Source organism: Choloepus didactylus, chromosome 10 (genome assembly GCF_015220235.1).
Source record: "Choloepus didactylus isolate mChoDid1 chromosome 10, mChoDid1.pri, whole genome shotgun sequence".
Lineage (NCBI taxonomy): Eukaryota > Metazoa > Chordata > Mammalia > Pilosa > Megalonychidae > Choloepus > Choloepus didactylus.
Window position 1 is genome coordinate 63312571 of NC_051316.1, and position 22103 is coordinate 63334673.

At 37.9% G+C, this 22103-nt stretch overlaps 3 protein-coding genes across 3 annotated transcripts in view; all 3 read right to left on the minus strand.

Moving 5' to 3' along the window:
- Positions 1–566: 566 nt before the first annotated feature.
- On the minus strand, positions 567–21739 carry LOC119545210 (FRAS1-related extracellular matrix protein 1-like). The gene is made up of 6 exons (XM_037850762.1): positions 21719–21739; positions 19164–19372; positions 15523–15616; positions 12263–12515; positions 1884–2078; positions 567–781 (listed from the first exon to the last, which is right to left on the minus strand). Exons 1-6 carry the CDS (start codon positions 21737–21739, stop codon positions 567–569), a joined length of 987 nt encoding a protein of 328 aa, XP_037706690.1.
- On the minus strand, positions 17890–18391 carry LOC119505533 (60S ribosomal protein L23a-like). The gene has a single exon (XM_037798358.1). The coding sequence runs from the start codon at positions 18389–18391 to the stop codon at positions 17978–17980; it is 414 nt and encodes a 137-aa protein (XP_037654286.1). The 3' UTR covers positions 17890–17977.
- Positions 21740–21790: 51 nt separating the features above from the next.
- Positions 21791–22103, minus strand: part of LOC119505530 (FRAS1-related extracellular matrix protein 1-like) — a 38264-nt gene continuing 37951 nt past the window's right edge. The window contains exon 12 of the mRNA XM_037798355.1: positions 21791–22103. Coding sequence (XP_037654283.1) covers positions 21834–22103 — 270 coding nt within the window. The 3' untranslated portion in view covers positions 21791–21833.

A 22103-nucleotide genomic window follows, 5' to 3' on the forward strand; every position in this document is an offset into this window, starting at 1 on the left:
CAAAAATCCAGCATCTTTCAAATTGAAATGGATATGTCTCAAAAAGAATTTACTTCTAATGTATTCTCTTTGTAAGATTTTGGTTTTGCTTTCTGTTATCATTTTGGTTGTTTTCATTTGTGTCTGAAATACAAGAGCTATTCAGATATCTGAGTCACAAATTTGGTTTCAAAATTAATGTCATCTGCTTCAACATTTCAGGGTTTCCCTATTATACCAGTGGTATATTTCATGACCTTTTCCAATTGATATCTATTAAAAATGTGAAAAGGTTGTGAGGATAAGACCTTATGAGCTTCTACCTGATTCATTCACTCACTATACTCTGTGTTGCAATAAACGCCTTTAAAAACATTATTTCTTCATTTCTCCATTTATTTTGAAGTAAATGTGCATACATGGGGAGATTCAGAATAAAAAATTAAAATGACAAATAAATAAAATTCTAAAGTATCACTATAACAATAAGATTTCCTAGAATGTGTATGGTGCTTTAACATTTTTGAAGTCATTTTCCAATTGTTTAAGCATGATCTGACCAATCAGAATCTATAAACATAGTCGAGTCATTTCCGGTCATGAAACCATGACTTACCTACACTTATGCCCATATTGCTTTTTTCAAAACCCACAGAAGGGAGTGTGTTTTCAAGGTAACCAAACTGTGGAGGAGAAACCAAAACAAATTCCAAGTCATCTGCTGCAGTGTCAGGGTCAGTGGCAGACAAATGGTTAATGGTAATGGCTGCTGAGAAACTCTCATCTACAACGAACATGGTACCTGCATACAGATAATAACACAATTATGACAGCGTGAAATCCTCTAATCAGAATAGTGAGGACAAAAGCGAGTGATTGAAATTCCAATTCAGGGAAACCTCCCATATGTAAATATGCTTTCATGGGAGATGTTCATTTCCTTTGCCATAATTCTCCTTACAGTGAAAATATTGAGAGGTAATGGGTAGAATTTAATTTGACTTATGGAAATTGTATATTTTTTCTTGTACAAGCAAGCCAGACAACAATGGAAAGACAGCAGAAATGCTAAATGCTCCTGTGTAGCCCTTTAGTCATTCTCAAGGAACTCTGATTTCCCTTGTGTCACTATGGAAGTGACAAATGAGAATAAGAATTGCCAAACTGTTTTAATGATAAGCCACTAAATGTAGTTTATGTACTCTTCAAGATCAGTTGTTACCTCTGTTTGTCAGAGCGTTAATTGCCTGAGAGCTATTATGAATTGCTCATAACGAACATTCTTTTCATGCCTTGGTGCTTAATTATTCTGCTGGGATAACACTTCCTTTCCAGAACATTGCTTGGGAAATAGTTTGCAAATTACAATAACATTCATGCATACGCTTGTGTTTTTTTTCCTGTGAGACAGAACATATACATAATGCCTATGAAGAGATGACTTTCTAAAAAGCAACTAAGGTTAAATACATATCTATGGTCTCTGATAAGCTTGTTCTGTTCTAATAGAAATTATTATGCATAAAATAAATTACTCTCTCAACAGAAGGCAAATGATATTTTCCCATGTGAAATAAAACCAAAGTATTTGAGGATTCCAGTGTTGTCCTCCTGCCAACACAGACACACACACACACACACACACACACACACACACACACACACACACTTGCCCTTTCTCTATATGGAAAATTATCTAAATTTTCAAGCAAATAAATTCTTTTGCCCCATAATCCTTTAGAGATTGGGAATTTTCCACATATTTGTGCTGAGGCAATTACTCAAGGGCAATTCTGTTTTGTGGTTTTCAATTTTGTCTGTAAGTAAAGTGTATTTTACTGAACCACAGATAGGATACTAGGTGAGGTAATAAGACTTTAACAGAAAAAAAAATTATTTTTTACCTATTGTAATTGATGGTGGCTGATTGTCTATTGGATACACTGTGATGTTGAGGTCATATACTGGAAAAGACTGATGAAGAGGAAAAGATGGATGAGGTACATCATAGCAACAGCCATTTACAAAAGGGCCAGCTTCTCCATCCGAGATCACCAATGTGATGGTGTCAAAATGAGGTACTAGGCCAATCTCACCACCTGGAAGACACAGCCACAGCTGAAACCTGACTTTTTTTTCTGTTTTTTTTTAAAACATTTTTTATTGTGAAATATAGCATATATGCAGAAAAGTAATAGATTTCAAAGTACAGTTTAACAAGTAGTATAGAGAAAATTTCAAAGTATAGTATGGGTTACAGTTCCACAATTTCAGGTATTTCCTTCTGGCTCTTTTAATACACTAGAAACTAAAAAGAAATATCTAAATAATGATTCGGTTGTCGTATCATTTGTTAAATCCTCACTTCTCTGTTATAGCTCCTACCTCTCATTTGATCATTCTCTCAGTCTTCAGGGATATTTGGGCAATAACCATTCTAACTTCTTCATGTTGAAAAGGGGTATTGACATTGTGGGGTATGAAAGCTTACTTTTAAATAAATACAGAATATTAAGATGAAATCTACTACCTCTCCAATAAGTGTAGAATGGCAAGGAAAATAACCTATGTAGACAAAATGTAAAACCCACTTTTATCATTATGAAATTAAATACAGTCTTGAAAATAATGCAAAAATGCTTGCCATCTTTTGTCTCTGGTAAAATTGCTGCCAGCCATTTATCACCAGGGCTAATGAGAAGCAATTATGCTTGGGGTTTGGATGACAATAGGGCACAAAAGTACAGGGACAGCATCTCTTTTAACAAGACATATTAGTCAAATCTACAAGATATTGTGTTTTGCATTATTTTTCCTGCTTAAAATCATGCCAAGAAAAATGTAGACATGATATTAAGCAATCAAATGATCAAAGGATTAGAAAATGGGACATGTAAGGAAAGATAGAGTTGAAGTTCAGAGAGAATGAAACCATCAGTATGCACATTTAGGAAAAGTTAAAAATAAGAGGCCTCAAATCAATATTAATTTAAAAACTTGCTACAAAGCTGCAGTAATCAAAACAGTGTTGGTAAAGAGAGACATACAGATCAATGGAATAGAATTGAGAGTTCAGAAATAAAACCATACATATATGGTCTGCTGATCTTCAACAAGGGTACCAAGTACATTAACTGGGGGAAAGAATGATCTCTATAACAAATAGTGCTAGGAAACAGGATATTGACATGCAAAAGAAAGAAGTTGGACACCTACCTCACATCAAATACAAACATTGACTCTTAGGATCAAGGACCTTAACATGAGAGCTAAATCCATAAAACTCTTAGAAGACAACAAAGGGAAAAGATTCATAACCTTGCATTTGGCATAGATTTCTTAGATATGACACCAAAAGCGTGAGCAACAAAAGAAAAAATAAATATAAAATGGACTTCATCAAAGTTTGAAAGTTTTGTATATCACAGGATGTTATCAAGAAGTAAAAATGCAACTGACAGAGTGGAAGAATATAATTGCTAAATATATATCTGAAAATGATTTAATATCCAGCATATATGAAGAACTGCTACAACTCAGCAACAAAAAGACAAACAACCCATTTTAAAAATGGGCAAAGGATACTGAATAGACGTTTTTCCAAAGAAGACACACAATGGCCAATAAGTACCTGAAAAGATGCTCAACATCACTGGACATCAGGAAAACGCAAATCAAAACCTCAGTGATATAATACTTCACACCCACTAGGATGCTATTACGAAAATAACAGAAAATAAAAAGTGCTGGTGAGGATGCAAAGAAATTGGAATCCTTGTACATTGTTGGTGGTACTGTAAAATGTTACAACCACTGTGGAAATCAGTTTGGCCCTTCCTCAGGAAGTTGAACACAGAATTACCATTTGATCTGACAATATCACTTCTTGGTATATACCCAGAAGAACTGAAAGCAGGGACTCAAACAGATATTTGCGTTGATGTAGATTAACAGCATTATTCACAATAGCCAAAGGTGGAAGCAACCCAAGAGTCTATCAACAGATGAATAGATAAACAAAATGTGATATATACAAACAATGGAATGTTATGCAGCTGTAAAAAGGAACGAAGTTCTGATACATGCTAAGACATGGTTGAACATGTTGAGTAAAATAAGCCAGACACAAAAAGAAATATTGTATGATCTCACTTATAAGAAACACCTAGAAGAAGCAAATTTATAGACACAGAAAGTAGATTAGAGGTTACCAGAGGCTGGGCATGAGGGGAACAGTGAGTTATTGCCTAACAGATGCAGAGTTTCTGTTTGAGGTAATAAAAAAATTTGGGTAATGGACAGCAGTTATGGTAGCACCACACTGTGAATGTAATTAATACCACTGATAGTACAATTGAAAGTAGTTAAATGGGAAATTGTGAGTTGTATACATGTTGCTACAATCAAATGTTTAAAAAAATTAAAAGAGGCCTTACCTATTTATCTCCATAAAAAACAAATTGGAAAAACTATGCAGTAGGGAAGGAGAAGATGGTGGCATAGAGAGGAGTGGAAGTTAATTAGTCCCTCCAGAGCAACTAATAAACAACCAGGAACAACTAGTAAAAGATTTGGAATAACCGCTGGGGGATGACTGTGACTGTCCACACATTGTGCAACAATCTGGATTGGTAAAAATGCCTGAGATCGCAGCATAAAATCTATAAGTAAAAACTGCGGACTTGTGCCGAGAGCCCCTCCCTCAAGGCAGCCTGAACTGCAAAGCCTTGCTGTGATAGAGAGTAGCACTCTCTGAACAAGTGAATATACCTCAGTTCAGCTCCAACTGGGGTTTTAATTGGCAAACATGGACTGTTCAATGCAAGCTGCAAATCCCCAACAAGCAGACAGAAGCTTTTAGTGATGACTGACCTTGAAGAGCCAGGGGACTTCTCTGTCTCAGGACGGGGAGCCCAGAGGACCGGGTTCTGTCTCTGACCAATGGGTGAGTCTGGGGACCGTGGACTGACCCTGAAAGGCTCAGTCCCTTTTTCTCTCTCTCAGCCTAGACAGCTCAGTGGAGAAAGCCTCATCCATTTTCAGCTCACAGTGCTCTGCAGTAGAGAAAGCCTCAGCCATTTGAAACTAGCAGCACTCTAACCCAGACAAGGGTGGAGATAGCAGAGTCAGAGAAATAAAGAATCTATACGCAAATTAAAACTCCCTAGGGGACTTATCTTCCTTAAGAAGAAGAAGGTGGTGCCAAGCTCTACTACCCGCCTTCCATTCAGAACTAGATCCCAGAGCCTGGGGGAAAACAGCCATGGGCCACACCTCCTTACACCAGTCTGGAGCTGCGTGCTGATGGACACCACCTGCTGGGAAGAAAAGCACAGGGTGTGTCAATCCTCTAAGACATATTCTCAGGGAAACTGGATACTGAATATTTCTTCCTTCTGGGACCTGAGCCTGTTCTGCCCTGGGAAAACCTGATTGGGGTAACCAAGGAAACCAGATGCCTAGACAACAGAAAACTACAACCTACACTAAGAAAAAAAGAAGTTATGGTCCAGGCAAAGGAACAAACTTACACTTTAACTGAGATACAGGAATTGAAACAACTAATGCTAAATCAATTCAAAAAGTTTAGGGAAGATATGGCAAAAGAGATAAAGGCTATAAAAAAAACACTGGGTGTACATAAGGCAGAAACAGAAAGTTCGAAAAAACAACTAGCAGAATCTATGGAAATGAAAGGCACAGCACAAGAGATGAAAGATACAATGGAGACATACAACAGCAGATCTCATGAGCCAGAAGAAAACACTCAGGAACTGGAGAGCAAGACACCTGAAAGCCTACACACAAAAGAACAGACGGAGAAAAGAATTGAAAAATATGAGCAACATCTCCAGGAATTAAATGACAAAATGAAAACAGGAATGTACATGTCATGGGTGTCACAGAAGGAGAAGAGAAGGGAAAAGGGGCAGAAGCAATAATAAAGGAAATAGTCAATGAAAATTTCCCATTTCTTATGAAAGACAAAAAATTACAGATCTAAGAAGCACAGTGTACCCCAAACAGAACAGATCTGAATAGGCCTATGCCAAGACACTTAATCAGATTATCAAATGTCTAAGACAAAGAGAGAATCCTGAAAGCAGCAAGAGAAAAGCGATCCATCACATACAAAGGAAGCTTAATAAGACTATGTGCGGGTTTCTCAATAGAAACCATGGAGGCAAGAAGGAAGTGGTGTGATATATTTAAGACACTGAAACAGAAAAATAGCCAACCAAGAATCCTACATCCAGCAAAACTGTCCTTCAAATATGAGGGAGAGTTCAAAATGTTCTCTGACAAACAGACAATGAGAGAGTTTGTGAACAAGATACCTGCTCTACAGGAAATACTAAAGAGAGCACTGCAGACAGGTAGGAGAAGACAGGAGTGACAGGTTTGGAACACAATTTTGGGTGATGGTAGCACAGCAATGTAAGTACACTGAACAAAGATGACTGTAAGTATGGTTGAAAGAGGAAGGTTAGGAGCATGTGGGACACCAGAAGGAAAGAGGAAAGATAAAGACTGGGACTGTATAACTCAGTGCTCAACAATTGTGATAAAATATACCAATATGTTTTTTCATGAGGGAGAACAAATGAATGTCAACCTTGCAAGGTGTTAAAAAAAAGGGAAATTTTGGGGGAAAAATTCAATCAATGTAAACTAGAGACGATAATTAACAGAAATATTGTATTATGCTTCCTTTAATGTAGCAAAGGCAATATACCAAGGCTAAATGCATATAAGAGGGGGGCATAAGGGAGGGGTATGGGACTCCTGGCATTGGTAATGTTGTCTGACTCTTTATTCTACTTTAGTTTAATGTTATCTTTCCTTTTGCTGCTTCCTAGCTGTCACAGGTTTTTTTTTTTCTTTTTTTTTTCTTTTGCCTCTCTACCTTCTTTGACTCTTCCTCCTGCTTTGTGGAAGAAATGGAGATGTCCTTATATAGATAGTGGTGAGGGTAGTGAATACATAAACATGTGACTATTCAGGGAACCATCGATTGTTTACTTAGGATGGAATGTATGGTGTGTGAGCAAAACCGTCTTTAAAAAAATGGGTTGATGAAGAAAACTTGAGGGCAATATACTGAGTGAAATAAGTCAGACACATAAGGACAAATATTGCAGGGTCTCACTGATAGGACCTAATTATAATATGTAAACTCATAGATATGAAATATAAGTTACCAGGATATAGAATGAGGCTACACAATGGGGAGAGTTTGCTTATTATGAGCAGAATGTTCAACTAGGTTGAACTTAAATGTTTGGAAATGAACAGAGGTGATGGTAGCATGTTGTGAAAATAATTAACAGTGCTGAATGGTGCATGAATGTGGTGGAAAGGGGAAGCTCAGAGTCATGTATGTCACCGGAAGGAAAGTTGGAGGTTAAAAGATGGGAATGTATAAAACAGTGAACCTTGTGGTGGGCAATGTCCATGATTAACTGTACAAATATTAGAAATGTCTTTCATGAACCAGAACAAATGTATGACACTACAACTGGAAGTTAATAATAGAGGAGCATATAAGAGAAAAAATATACCTATTGCAAATTATATACTACAGTTAGTAGTATTTTAATGTTCTTTCATCAACAGTAACAAATGTACTATACCAATACTATGAGTCAACAATGTGGGGGGGTTGGTTAGGGATATGGGAGGATTTGAGTTTCCTTTTTTTTTTGTCTTTATTTCTTTTCTGGAATAATGAAAATGTTGTAAAAATTGAAAAAAAATTTGTGGCGATGGATGCACAGCTGTGTGATGGTACCAGGGGCAATTGATTGTACACTTCAGATCGCTGGATAATTGTACGGTATGTGAACAATCACAATAAAAAAAATGTGTTAAAAAAAACAAATTGCCTTAAAACATTCATTTATTCATCATTCAATCCATTAAGTTTTATTTAATGCCTATTAAGTGATAGTGTTCTGGGTGCTACAGCAGTGAAAAAGGCAGGCATTTTGAAAAACGTTAAAACATTTTCTAAACACCTACTGTGTCAGACACTGACAAAGTCTGATGATAGAGAAATAAATGAAATATGGTTAGAATATCACAGCTGTATATATGTATTCGGTGGAACCATATGAAATTGCCACTATTAAACCATTTTTTTTACTTATGAAATGCCAATTTCACATGGTTCAGCCTAATTATGTACAGTGCTAAGGATGAAAAGAGAACGGGAGTGTTGGCTAACAGTGACATGGGGGGTGGGGCACATGTGTCAGAGAAAGTCAGAAAAGTCTTTCCAGAGTTACTTGCTTTCTGCTGAGCATTAAAGCATGAGTAGGAGTTTACCAGTCAGACAAGGCAGAGAATTAGAGGTAGGAGAGAGGAGTGTCAGGGAGAAGAAGTGGGGAAGAAAAGTGGAAATTAAAAGCCATTCCAGGAAGAGAGGACAGCTTTGAAGAGAAAGAGAAAAGAAGAAGAACAAGGAAGAGGAGGGGGTGTGGGGGAAGGAGGAGAAAAGAAGGAGGAGGAGGAGGAGGAAGGCAAACATAGCACATTCAGTAACTGGAAGTTCAATATAATGGAAGCATAGGATCCATTTACAAAAAGAGCTAGAAAAGTATGCAGGGATCAGAATATGGACAGCCTTTTATACTTTGGAAAAAGCTTTCAATTCTCTCCTCTGTCAGGGGTCGGTAAACTTTTCCCATAAATGGTCAGATAGTAAATATTTTAGGCTTTGCAGATTATATGGTTTCTGTTGCAATTACTCAATTGTTGCTGTAGCAAGAGAGCAACCACAGACAATCTCTAAATGAATCAGCATGGCTGTGTTGCAATGAAACTTTATTTACAAAAATCGATGGTGGGTCACAATATATTGGCTCTCAGCCTGTATTTGGCCACTACCTGCTCTAGGTGATGAGAAGCCACAATTCAAGCAGGGGAGCTGCCTGATCTTATTTTAGAAAGATCATTCTGATATCAGTGTAGAGGAAACCTTGGAAGGGGGGAAAACCAGAAACCAGGAGGCCAGTTTTATGGCCACTGAATTAGTCAACATTAACAACAAGGGAGAGCCTGCTCTAAGGCAGTGAAACTAATAGGAAGGGGTGGATTTAAGGAGAATGAAGCAACTGATAGGATGTGGGTAGTAAAAAAGGGGGAAGAAGAAAAGATGCCTCCCAAATTTGTCATGAAGCACTGAGGAAATGAAGGTCCTCTGGTGGAGGAGGAGAAAGGTAGTGAGTATTTCCCTTGGACATCCCTGAAATGGAGAATTCCTCTAGGCATTTAGCTTATGGGTTCGTCATTCTGCGGAAGACAGTGCTTGAAATCATGACTCGCAAGTCATCAGTACAGGTCCACGATCTCTTATCACGCAATTCTGAAACCCAAAAGGCTCTAAAAATGGAAAACTGTTCTTACTGTTTAATCCATTTGGCAGCACAACATAACCTGACCTCATTTGACAGTGAAACCTATCTCAATGGGCAGAAAGCTATTCATAGCCTTCATTTATTTCACAAATGTGAATATTCCTATGTTTTACTGCAGAAATATGAGCACATTTGACTATAGGGCACTGCCTAAAATCCCACTGGGGTGTTACAAATGTACATTCTGTACACCAGATTACCTTCCTAAAATCCAAAATTTTCAGAATTCCACAATTCATCTTACCCCAGGAGTGTTGGCTAAGGTTTTTTAAGACCTGTACATTATTAGATTTCATTCAAACCAGGGGATATTTGAGATTATCCAAGGAAAGTGGGTAGTGAGAGAAAGGGAACCTGAGGAGGAAACCAGAATCAGAAAAGGAGACTGAAAAGTAATGGCTAGAGAAAGAGTGGAATGACAGAAGCTACAGGATGAGAGTTTCAATTAATATCATTTGATTAGAATGCAACATTTTTTATAATAAAGCTAATTAAGCCACTATAAAGATCACAACAAGGGTGGAAGTATTCTTTACCTTGAAATGTCTAAGGACATGATTTATACTTAAAAATGTTAATCACAATGTGATTTAAAAGAAAAACTTTGAATGGCTTAATTTTTAATGTTGGGAGAACAGCCAATTAATAGTGTCCTTTTTATAATGAAATATTCTTCAATTATCAAAAATTATGTTTACAATAATTTTATATCATTTAATAAATATTTTAATAAACATTTTAGGCAATAATATGCATGAAAAATGTAATCTGCAAAACTGCATACAAAACAATTTCAACTGTTAAAATTATGATTAGAAACACTAAAAGAAGATACTGTAATACTAAAATGTTAATAATGATTATCTTGGAGGGTGTAATAAAGTGATACTTCCCTATACTTCCCAAATTTTCTGCAATGAGCATGTATTATTATTATAATCATAGAATGCAAATAAAATAATGTAGACAAAATCATGTCTTTGTGGCCTTACTAATCAGAATATGGAGGCAAGAGTTGGGCCACGTAACTCACTGACACTTCAGATCCTACCATACTGTGGTTCTTTATACTCATCCTAACACAGTACTGACAAATACCACTTGAGCAACTGAATGAAGGTTATAAGAAAACATAACATTCAAATATCAAAACACTCTTAGAATACAGTATTTCTATTCATTTAGTAACATAAACTATCTATCTGAAATAATTTACTCCAATGTCCTATTAGATCTTATGATTACTACTACTACTAATAATAATAATAAGTAGTTAACGCTCTCTTACATGCCCGCCACACTGGAAGAGAGTTAGAAATTATGTATACGTGCTACATAGCGTCCAGAATAAGACAGCTTCATCTCACTCCTAATTTACCTGTGCTTCAAGAGCCTGCCAAAAATGTTAAAACTATGTAATATTCAACAGTCATTGGCCTTGATCCCTTTTTTAACGCTCAATTTAGTTCTCTTCCAGAAATCATAAAGAAGCACCTAGTTGTCAACACTTCTATTCCATTTAAGAGGCAACAAGCACATGGACTATGCTCTTTAAGACAAGGGTAATAACTGAAACCTTTCCTAAAACTAAAGCAGATAACTGAATAAGAAGATACCATTTAAGGAAAAAAGATGACAAGCTGAGTGATTAAAATGCCTCATATTAACTAATTGGTCACAAGACAACTGGTATCCTAACAATTCATTGTTTCCCAAAATGTATTTGAAAAATATTATTTCAAAAAATTTTCTCACACTTCTAAATTGATCCTTAACTATCATAATCCTCTGCCCCACGACTTACCTCCAATGCTTGAATTTTCTAAGTCTCTTCAAATAAAAAATGATCTGAATTCTGGTAGCTCTTATTTCCTATACCACTCCCCTTGCCTTACATACCCATAGTATAAAGAAGCATATGGAAGTATAGATAGGAAATTATAATAGAGCATGATAAAAGCCAGCTAGAGGAAGTATATGCTCTTATCATTGAGGAAGTGGCTCCAACTCAGACTTGAGAAGATGAGTGAGAGGAGATGAGATGATGATGTATAGATGGATGACTGTGTCACACTGTTGTCTATGATGTGAATGGGTTTTGTCTGCCCATTTAAGTCTTAAATCCTTTACAGCAGGATCTGGATTACACTCTTTTGTAGCCTTATAGTACCTAGTCCTGTGCCTTGCAGATACCAGATGGTGAGGTAATATTTTTTTAGTTGAAGACTTCATGTGGGGAACAAATGCCACATGTGTGAAAGTATAATAAGATGCCAGAATTGTAAGCATGGTGCTACGAAACAAGCATTTACTGTATACTTAATCTGTGTTCACCACTGCCTTGTGCTAAAGGTGAGTCATACAAAGTGTATGACGTCATCCACTTTTCGGGAACTCAAAGAGCAGACACAGTGCTTCTTAGGAACTAGCCAGAGATCAGTAAACTTTTAAAAATAATAATACTGTTATTGTGGGGACCTTACTTCAGGCATTTCTATTATGATTTATAGATCTATAAACTATAATAGTCAAATAAAATCTTTCTAGAATTGATCAAAAAGGAGGTGAGGAGAATCACAGGGTAAACTGAAGGCCTATCAGGTAGTGTCAGCAACAGAACAGCAAGTAACACCTTCTTTCTCCACTCTTTGAAATTCATTATAATATGGAGATCAGAAATATTTCTAAATATGGTGATCATACTTGAAAATTGGAATAGAGGCTGCTGTTACTGCTTCTTTTTTAATGGAAGCAAGCACGAAGACTGTTAGTTTTATGGGACCCCACTGCAAGGACTGGAGTGAAGACTCCTGTGTTATTTGCATTTCCTTATGCAAACTAGTCACAAAGCTAACAACACTTACCTGTGTGTTTGTATGTCACAGCCCCTGAGATAACATCTCCCTGAGAGAAATGATCTGTTGTAATTCCAGCTTTCCTTACCACCCCATGCTGAGGTTTCCGAGCAATCGTAAATACTAGTTTTGAGTCATCACTGTCTATGTCAGTAGCAAAAATGTATTCGGAGGTGATGGCTACTTCTTCGCTCTCTGAGCAATGCATCATGGGGATGAGATCAGCCTTTAGGACTGGCGGCTCATCATTTACAGGCAATACCTAAACAGGAAAAAAAAAAGGCATGTTTTCAAGAAAAAGAAAAAAAATGACAAATAGCCCAACTGGTGATCCAAAGCTCATAGTCGGCATGACAGGCATTTTCAATCTTCCAGGCATATCAAACAATAGACATGGAATGTGGCCAAGCAGTCTGCATCTTTTAACTTTCCCCAAATGAAGCATTTTGCAAGAAATGACCCACGTGAGAAACATTTTAGGTAGGAATGGGAGAGTACAGTTATGGTTTGGGATGCAACGCTTTCATCTGTTTCTGGACAGACAAAATATAAATACAATATAAAACATTCTTTACCAAAGCCCCTAGCCTCCTTTGTTAAATTCACACATTCTCTAGAGGAAATCTGGTCCTTGTGGTCTGACGCATTTTCATTTATCATAACAAAATTATTTTTATTTCAAATTACTTGTTGATTATAAAGCTTTCCTCCACCCTCAACTTCCTACCACCCAGGAAGTTACTCAAGACTTAGAATAAGCAGCAGCTGCAATTCAAACATTTTGAGTTAAATTTGAAACTCCATAACCATTAAACCAATGCCAGGTTTCAGTATGACAAAATGTTTTTCCCCTGCTGTTATGAAAAAAAAAAATCTCCAAGTAGAAAAGAAAAAAAGCAACATGGGATTACACTGGCTCTCTGAATTTAAAATGGATGTGTAAATTTGAAAAGCCTATCTTTTAAATGGGAATGAAGGGCATCCCTCCTCTGGATTCACAGCCACAATTTGGTTTATGTTGCAAGTTTATTTGTCAATTCTGGCCTATTACCACTCTCAATCCTGTACTTCCCCTACACTTCAGCCAAGGTGAACGTTTAAAAATGTGGATTTCAGTGGTTTCCCTGCACTCCTCATAGGATCTCTGCTGCCTCATCCCCTGATATGTGATATCCTTGACACTCCATTCCCTTTTCACCAGACAACCACCTTTTGCGCCACTCAGGGCCTTTGCATCATTCTCTTCTGCATGCCTGGAATGCCCTTTGCTTGGCAACTCCTCCTTCAGGTGCCAGTTACACGTGGTTTCCTCGGGGAACCCTTTCGTGATCACTCAGGTTAATTCAGGGGCTTAATTACTCTTTGTTAGTCTCCTATTTATTTGTAGAACACATCCAAATTTTAATGAATTATTTTGGTGATAATCTGCTTAATGCCTGTCTTCATCCTGGCCTGTAAGCTCTAGAGAGACAAGGAGCTTGTTCACCATCATATCCAAGCATCTAATCTAGGACCTGGCATGTAGAAGCACTTGTTAAATATTTTTTAAACAAATGAATTAAATGTAAATATAAATTTAAATATAAATATACATCCTGGTTACACTTAAACAAGCTAATGACTTACAACAAATATATGTAAAATTATGTTGACACTTTCCTTTAATGGGGATGAGGTGATAGATGCCCCAGGCTTATCATTTGTCAAGGTAATAAAACTTACAATATTCTATTCTCTATTTTCTACTGGCTTATCAGGAAACAATATCATTGTTTAAGTCCTCTGAGCAGTTTTATTAAAGACCCTCTTTATTATTGTTCTTGACTCTAAGGAATCTTACTAATAAATGAGGACCATCTTGCAGTAGTTCCTTATAAAAGAGCCTCTACTTTCAAATGAATAATAAAGTCCAAAGGCAATAGAATTAAGAACATTCCTCCTGGATTTAAAAAAAATCACAAATACTCATTAAAAAATTGGCTCTACTTCTGAATGGCTTTCAAAAACCATGCCCTTTTATTTAAAGAATAACAAAAAACAGGCTGCTTTCCCAAAATGACTGCTTCTTGTTTGCATAAGATGGAGATGGATGGAAAATAGGTTTTTCCCTCTGAAATTTGATTTTCAGAGATAAAAGTAACTCAGAGAGGCTTTCTCTATATAGAAATGTCTGCCAATAAAGAAATTTTCCTTTTTGAAGATGAAATAACACACTGCTCTTTATCTAGATCTCAAAGGCTATCCTGAAGATTAAGCAGGAAAATGAAGGGAAGGAGCTCTTCATTGTGCCTGGCACAGAAGGTACTCAGAAAATGTTAGCCAGCATGATAATTATTACCACTGGGTAGTTTACAGTTGCAACAGCATAGTGGACTATGTCCCAGAGAATGGAGATGCCAGCCCAGGTCTACACTGTTGAGTTAAGTGACTTTGGTCAAGTCACTGAAACTTCCTGGGCCTCAGTTTCTTCAACTCTATAATGGGGATAATTCTCTCCATGCCTACTTCTTAAAACAACAGATGTACATAAACATTCTTTATTATTATAATTGTTAACCATAAAATATATTACAAATGTAATAATCATTTACCATTAATAATTTTATATAACAAAGATCTGACAAAATTCAAACAAATCAATAGAATTTAGTACAATGAGAACAACTAGTGGGTGGGATTTTAAGGAGCATGATAAGTCTTTCTGCAGACCTTCCTTTGTAACTAACCATAAATATCTGCAAATCCTGAGTTATGTTCATGGATTCAGGAAGCCTCTCCACAGAGATACTCTGGGGTTCCCATAAAGCCTTTGGGCATGTACTCAACCTTTATGCACAAATTTCTCTTTAAATGCCAAAAGTGGAAAAACATGACCTCAAGCAGACCTTATGCTAGGTCTTTATGTAGGAATTCACAAAGGGACATCGTGCACATTCAAATATGGCTTCTTTAGCATACAATAGGAAAACCCCATTGAAGTTGAATAAACCTGCCCAGTTGCTAAATAAATATTTCTGAGTGTTAAGCTCAAAAAGTTTATAAATAATTTATACATGGAACCAATAAGAATCAAGGTTTGAGGTCAAAGTAATATCTTCAAATAGACTGGAATGAGAAAATAGTATGCCTGTTTCACCAATATGACTTTGCTCTCTCGAGTCTGGTCTGAGACATACAAAAATGTAAGAAGACATCCTCAGGGGCCCTGAGGGATTTCCAAACCCGATTCTTTATTTCTATACAACCCAGGGAGGAAACCTTCTACTCACCTCGATGTGCAGAACAAATTCTGCAGAATTTATGCCATCTGTGACCTCCAAGAGTATGTCATCCTGAAGAACCTCAGATCCATCGTGCTGATACCTGTGAAGACAATATTTGTCACTAATATCTCAAGGCCACTGTATGTTGAGATTCACAACACAAGAACTCTTCCCTGGTTTTGGCCATGAAAGGCAGTGTTTATGTGTTCAAAAACAAACAAATAAAACAAACAAAAAACATAATCATGAATACACATATTTAACGACTTAAGTATCCGTGAATATAAAATTCTGGAAAAACGTGTTTTATGTATTTATAATTTGTCCCCAAATCAAAAAGCAGCCCTTCAAGTTGCTACTGTGACAATGGGAACCATGTGATGTAGCTCTGCTTACTAGCAGAATACACTACAGGCTGGGCCCAGAGGGACACTGAGACCAAGCAATGAACGGAGCAAAGCAGTGATTCCCTCCCCACTCCTCCTTTCAAGGCTAATTTTCACCTGTGCTCTGAATCATTTCAGTTCCTCTTCAAAACTCTGATCTATAGATTATTGCCTCTCTCATGCCCTTTTTTCCTCTTCCTTTTACTAGCTCTCTTCCTTTCAACTATAAAGATTTTCAAATCTTCCCTTGGTCTAGCCTTTAACTCAGCTAAGTTTCTTGAAGGGATTGCCTAAGTCCAGGCTTTCCGTTCAGTCTTTCACCCATAGCAGTGATACCTAGTAAGTTCTAGAAATCTGTCAAATTGAACTAGGCAAATTTCAACGTATCAGCAATCTGTTTAAGATACTCAGGAGTGAAAATACCTCCTAGAAGTTGAAAAAAAGAGGATCATATATTGAACCTTTGTATAGGAAAAAAAAAATTCAAGGCTAAAGGATACTATACTCAGGACTATTTACACACATAGGCTGCATAGGGGCTCAGGTTTGGAATTCCATTCCGATGGTAGGGAAGGCTCACACACTCATATCCCTCTCTCACACTGCATCCTGCTCTTCCTTTTGCCATGCTCCACTGTGGCTTTAATCAATCACTGATTGATTTGTGATAATGTGCTAATCCTCTCTGATCATGCCAATACCACACTAAAAGGGCCAAGTGGGTCTAAGAGTACTTGGATACTAAAGCATGGACGTAGAGTCAAGCAGATCTTTCAAAACCTGATTCCTCCATAGAGTAGCTGAGACTTTGGGCAAATTCCTTACCATCTTTGTACCTTTGTGTTTTTTTCAGCTACATGAGAATAGAACCATCCACCTTGTCAGGGTTGATTTTTGTGAAGATTAAGTGAAAAATACATAATTGCCAGCCCCTAGCAGAGTGCTTGAGCTATACGTGCTGGCAAATGTGGGTAACTTTTCTTTCTATGCATCATTCACTCCCTAAGAACTGCCTAAAGAGAGCTCTCTATCCAACATGTAGCTTAGAGCCGAGATCTCAAAGAAGGGAATTTTAGTGGGGGTAGGAGTGAGTACTAAGAAAAGATCAAGATCTTAGAGAGACGAGAGTCCACAGAGGAACACAAGAAGGGTCATAAGGAGATAGAACAGAGAAAAAAGGTGGGAGGAAAATAACTCCATAGAATCTCTGTTACCATGCAATTTTGCTTTGGGCCCTCTGGCTACAAGGAACAATACACTTAATCTGCTCATGCTTACACCATACCTTGGGAGAAAAGTTGATGAAGGGCTTTTCATATTCATGTATCCTACTTTGGTGTCCAATAACTCTTATTAAATATGAGTTTTTTCACAATTGCATATAAACTGTATACAAAACCTTGCTACATAGTAATGCAGTCTTTGATTTTCTTTCTTTTACTTATTAAATTATCACCATTATAGACTGAAAAGGTAGTATAAAACTGTATTCCAATAACAAATAGTAACTTGGATTCATGTTATAGATTTCAAAAAACTGACTCGGGTATGTTTGACAGCTGAGTCAATGTTCTTAACCACAAACTAAACTGCACAAGGAGCACGCTGTGGTTCATATGTTTTTGGAAACCCCACAATACTGAGTTTAGCTAGCAAACTTTGAGCCTAGGTTGCACAGGAGTCTTGGTTTATTTCCCACAAATCTACAACATTGAGAAGAGCCTACCTGGTAGGCTAACCACTCCAAGGTTCCCCAGTGCTGGCATATAATGAAAAGACCATAAAAATCACTCCATCTACCAAGGGGCATTGGGTTGGTCTGGCTGGGACTGTAAATCAAAGATGATGTTGCCAAACTGTGAGGATTAAACTGACCTTTCTGTGCACAAATCCTAGTTCATATTCAAGCTCCAAATCAAGTATAAAACTAAGCGTATGATGCTTAATGTCTTTAACTATTCTTTTTTTTTTTTTTTTTAATGGTCCAAAAACTTATATTTAGAATTTGCCAGCTGGACTGTTTAGATGATTCCAATTTTGTTGGCAACATCCAAAGCATCATAGTCAGGAGCCAGTCAAACATATGCCTTCTTCTCTCCATCAGGCCTGATCAGGGTGTTGACCTTGGCCACATCAATGTCATAGAGCTTCTTCACAGCCTGTTTGATCTGGTGCTTGTTGGCCTCGACATCCACGATGAACACAAGTGTGTTGTCTTCAGTCTTCTTCATGGCTGACTCAGTGGTCAGGCGGAACTTGATGATGGCATAGTGGTCCAGCTTGTTTCTCCTGGGAGCACTCTTCCGAGGGTATTTGGGCTGTCTTCTGAGATGCAGAGTCTTGGGCCACCGGAATGTAGGTGAAGTGCGGATCTTCTTTTTCTTGTGGCTGTGGACACCTTTCAGTACTGCCCTCTTGGCTTTCAAAGCCTTTGCTTTGGCTTCGGTTTTGGGAGGGGCAGGGCCTTCCTTCTTCGCTTTCGGCGCCATCTTTGTGAAAAGGTCTAACTATTCTTTATCAGAAGGGCCAAAGTTTTCACTGACAAAGTAACCAGTATGTTTGTCTACCTGACTATTGCTTTTCAGTAGCTTTCCTGCTTTCTCAGAGAAGTTGTCTTATTAGACTTCGGAGGAAGGTTTCTGCATTCTGTATTGGAGTTGTATTAGGTGGAGGAGATGAGAGACCCTAGGGGAAGGGGGACTGCTGTAGGACTGTGAGGCAGGGATTGCACCAGACCTGGCTGACTGAGACCTAAGTACTACTCCATGCCCTGCCTACCCCAGTTACCCTATTTGTTCCCTCACAAATCCTCACCAAAGTAAAATAGAATAAAAGCTTACACTAAAAACATTGGTCAACAGAGATCTATCCCAGAGTTCCCAGAGCTATGAAATTGGCTTTTCTTAGAGCCAAGCTCCATTACATGGATTAGCCTCACAGTTCATTTCAGTCTATACCCACCTAGTTTGTCACCTCTCATGATATCTGCAGTTGCAAGTTTAAAATTTATGGTCATTAATTTTTGTTCTTCAAATACTCATAAAGATATTTCCACTCATCTAGGAAACAGGAGGGAAAGAAAATGTCTGGAGATAAATGAAAAATCTGTCATTTCTAATTTTAAATTGACCCTTGAAAGTACTAAGTGGCCTGTTGTTACACCTGAAGAACTGGACAAACTTCTTTCTCTCACTCTGTCTCACACTTGATCCAGATGGGGAGCCAAAGCACACAAAGAAAAAAGCTATGAAAAGTTCTAACCTAATGCGTAAGGAATGGAGGTCTCCCCAGGAAAATGTGCCCCCTGTGTTTAGAGGAAATCCGTTAAGCTCCACCCTCCCATGCAGAGGCAGTCTCTGGAGGGAAAAGTAGATATCATCCAGCTTGGTATCCATGTCAGAAACCAGAATGTGCTCTCCGCTGACGAGGCATTGATCTCCTTCGGCCACTTTCAAAGTGTTGGTAAATACCTAGAAAGAAGGAAGGAAAGATTCAGGGCCTTATTCCATGAGGTATCCCTGAAGACAGAATTCATCAAATCAATATAAAAGTACCATCTTCACATGTCAAAGATGTTTTTCAAGAATAGGGCCAGGGGAAAAGTTCATAGCTGGAAATTTTATCCAAAAAATACTTTTTCACTAAATGTTTCCAACTTGCAAGCATTGATATATTCAAAGAAGGAAGGCAGAACTACAAACCAAAAAATATCTAGACTTCATTTATCTCAGATCCTATATTGTAGAATCAGCAATGGTATTGATTGCTTCCAAGGAAGTAACTACTCTCCTCAGAGCAGCTGTTGCTCCCAGAAAGGAAAAAATTCCCAGAAGAAAGAGATGGGAAAGAGGCCAAAGAAGAATGGGGTAAAGGAAGTGAGTGAGCTGAAGCCAGGACTCAACCAGATCCCTGCTCTCTTCTCCTAACTCCAGGGCACATTGTTGCTGGGACAATTCCACATCTGCCAGGGCATCCATGGATGTCCCAAGGGCAGCCCCTGGATCATGGGGACTGTGAGACTTATAACCCTTTATTCTCTGATAAAGAACAGAAAACATAAAACTCCCTACAACCTCCCCACTCTATCCATCCCAATATCTCACCCTTATTTTGCCAAATCTGCATTTTGCACTGCTTGCAGGAAAAAGAAAGGGAGCTCTTGTTTCAAGAGGACCATTATTTATGAACCAAAGTCCATGTCTACCAGTCTCATTTTTCCTTGACTGTATTGATTAATATCTAAGATGCTGTTTCATGGAACATAATTTGCTATACTAGATGATTTTTTTGAAAAAGAAATTTTAAGGCTACTTTCAAAAGAATAAAAGTATAGTCTAATTTGTCCCCACTCACTAATCCTTAACATTTTGGTCTCTGCCCAAATTCAGTGCTCAGGTTTCAGGGACTTCAGGTTAGCATGGAGTCAACCCATTTATCAGTGGGTATTTCACATCAGGGAATCACTCCTGGTACTGGTTTCACTGAAGCTATTAATTTATTTTACTTCTAATATTATCAGTTCTCTAAGTACTATTTCACTTCTTCATCCACTGTAGAAAAAAAGCAGGAAGCCACTAAGCCACCTTAGCTCCAAGTCCTCATAACTATCTGATCCGCCTTTAAATGAAGGGAACTGTTGACTTTACTCTTTTTCATTTTCTTCACAAAACATCATTCTCTATCAAGAGGCTTGGACTGCTTTGTTTAAAAGAGCATTTCTTCACCATTGTTCTAGCAAGATCTATAGCATCTTTAGATGCTGGGTTATTTCAAGGACTGTACCGTTTACGTAGAAAGGGATGGTATGAGTAAAATATTATCAACTTAACACAATAGGGATTTTAAACTGTTTTCATCCCCAGTCTCAGACAGAGAAGGTATCAAAAAGTAGTGCTAGTTTAGATTCTTCCATGAGAGGTCTTTGGCTTCTTCCAAAGATTGCAAACTCACAGGCCTCAGAGGTCTGGACAGTGAGCAAATGTGTGTGTAGAGTTGGGTGGGGTGTGGTGAGCTTAAGAGCTCACATCCTGCCCACCTGCTACCATGGGGAATACAGGCTCAATATTTCTGGAGCTTCCAGAGTTTCAAGAGAAGGCAAAACTCCAGATTTGATATGAAATGTCCTGATGTTTAAGTATTGGCAGTAATTATTTTAAGACATTGTTTAAAACCATCAGAACACTTCTGTGGGTGGGGTCAGGCCCTTGGGCCCTCAGTGTGAAACTCTGGCTCACAACCCTGGAGGGGAACACCTGTGCTTTCCTAGCCATAGTTCAACCAGGGACCTAGGAAGGTGACCTCTTTCCCTAGCGTTGAGGCCTGGGTAGTTTGTAGTCCTCTCTGATTTGTAATGAATAGGTAATATTACTTTGTCTTCTGCTTTTAAGAGGAAAAATGAGCCAAGTAATAGCCACACTAATTAAGTATAGCACTCTAATGGGGGGTAGGGGGGTAGGAAATGGAACAAAGTCTCAAAATGGATCCCAGTCTCACAGATAAGATGCACAAAGTGGCATCACCTTTGTAGCTTTGTTTTAATGACAGACTCAAGTCCTTTATGGTTTATATAAACATTGGGCTGTTGGACAGGATTGGACAGAAGGGTCCATCTTAATTCATTTTGGAAAATTAAAGAGCTTCTTTAGATTACAGAGCAGCAGAGCTGGCCTGTGGTGCAGCAAATAAGCCTCTCTGGTTGCTAAGAGACCCACAGTTAAATAGCCTTCCCCTGATCAACACATGAAAAGGAAAGGAAATGAAAGAGATTTTGATAAAGCTTTGAAAATAATGCCAAATTCAGCAACTGGAAAACTCACCTTTAAGATAGAAAGCTCCATAGGAGGAGAAAGACCCCCTTTCTCCTGCCCGTTTTTTGTTTGTTTGTTTGTTTTTGTTTTTTTAAATCTACACTGTAACTGGGAAAAAAAACTCTTAAAAAGAACCTAAAGACAAGTTGCCATTTCCAGGAAATCTTTTTTCACTTTCCTTGGGTCCTGACTCCTTTTCTTCCTCCATAACAGACAGTGTACATACCTCAGGAACTTGATTGTCCACTGGAAGAATTGTAATGTTAAAGCAGATCCCGTGCAAAGTGCCACCATGTTGGTTACTGACGGAAAATGTAAACTGGACATGACAGAGGTGGGGACCTATATCTTCCATGGGTGGCATATAGGCCACTTTCCTATAGTTCACAGCATG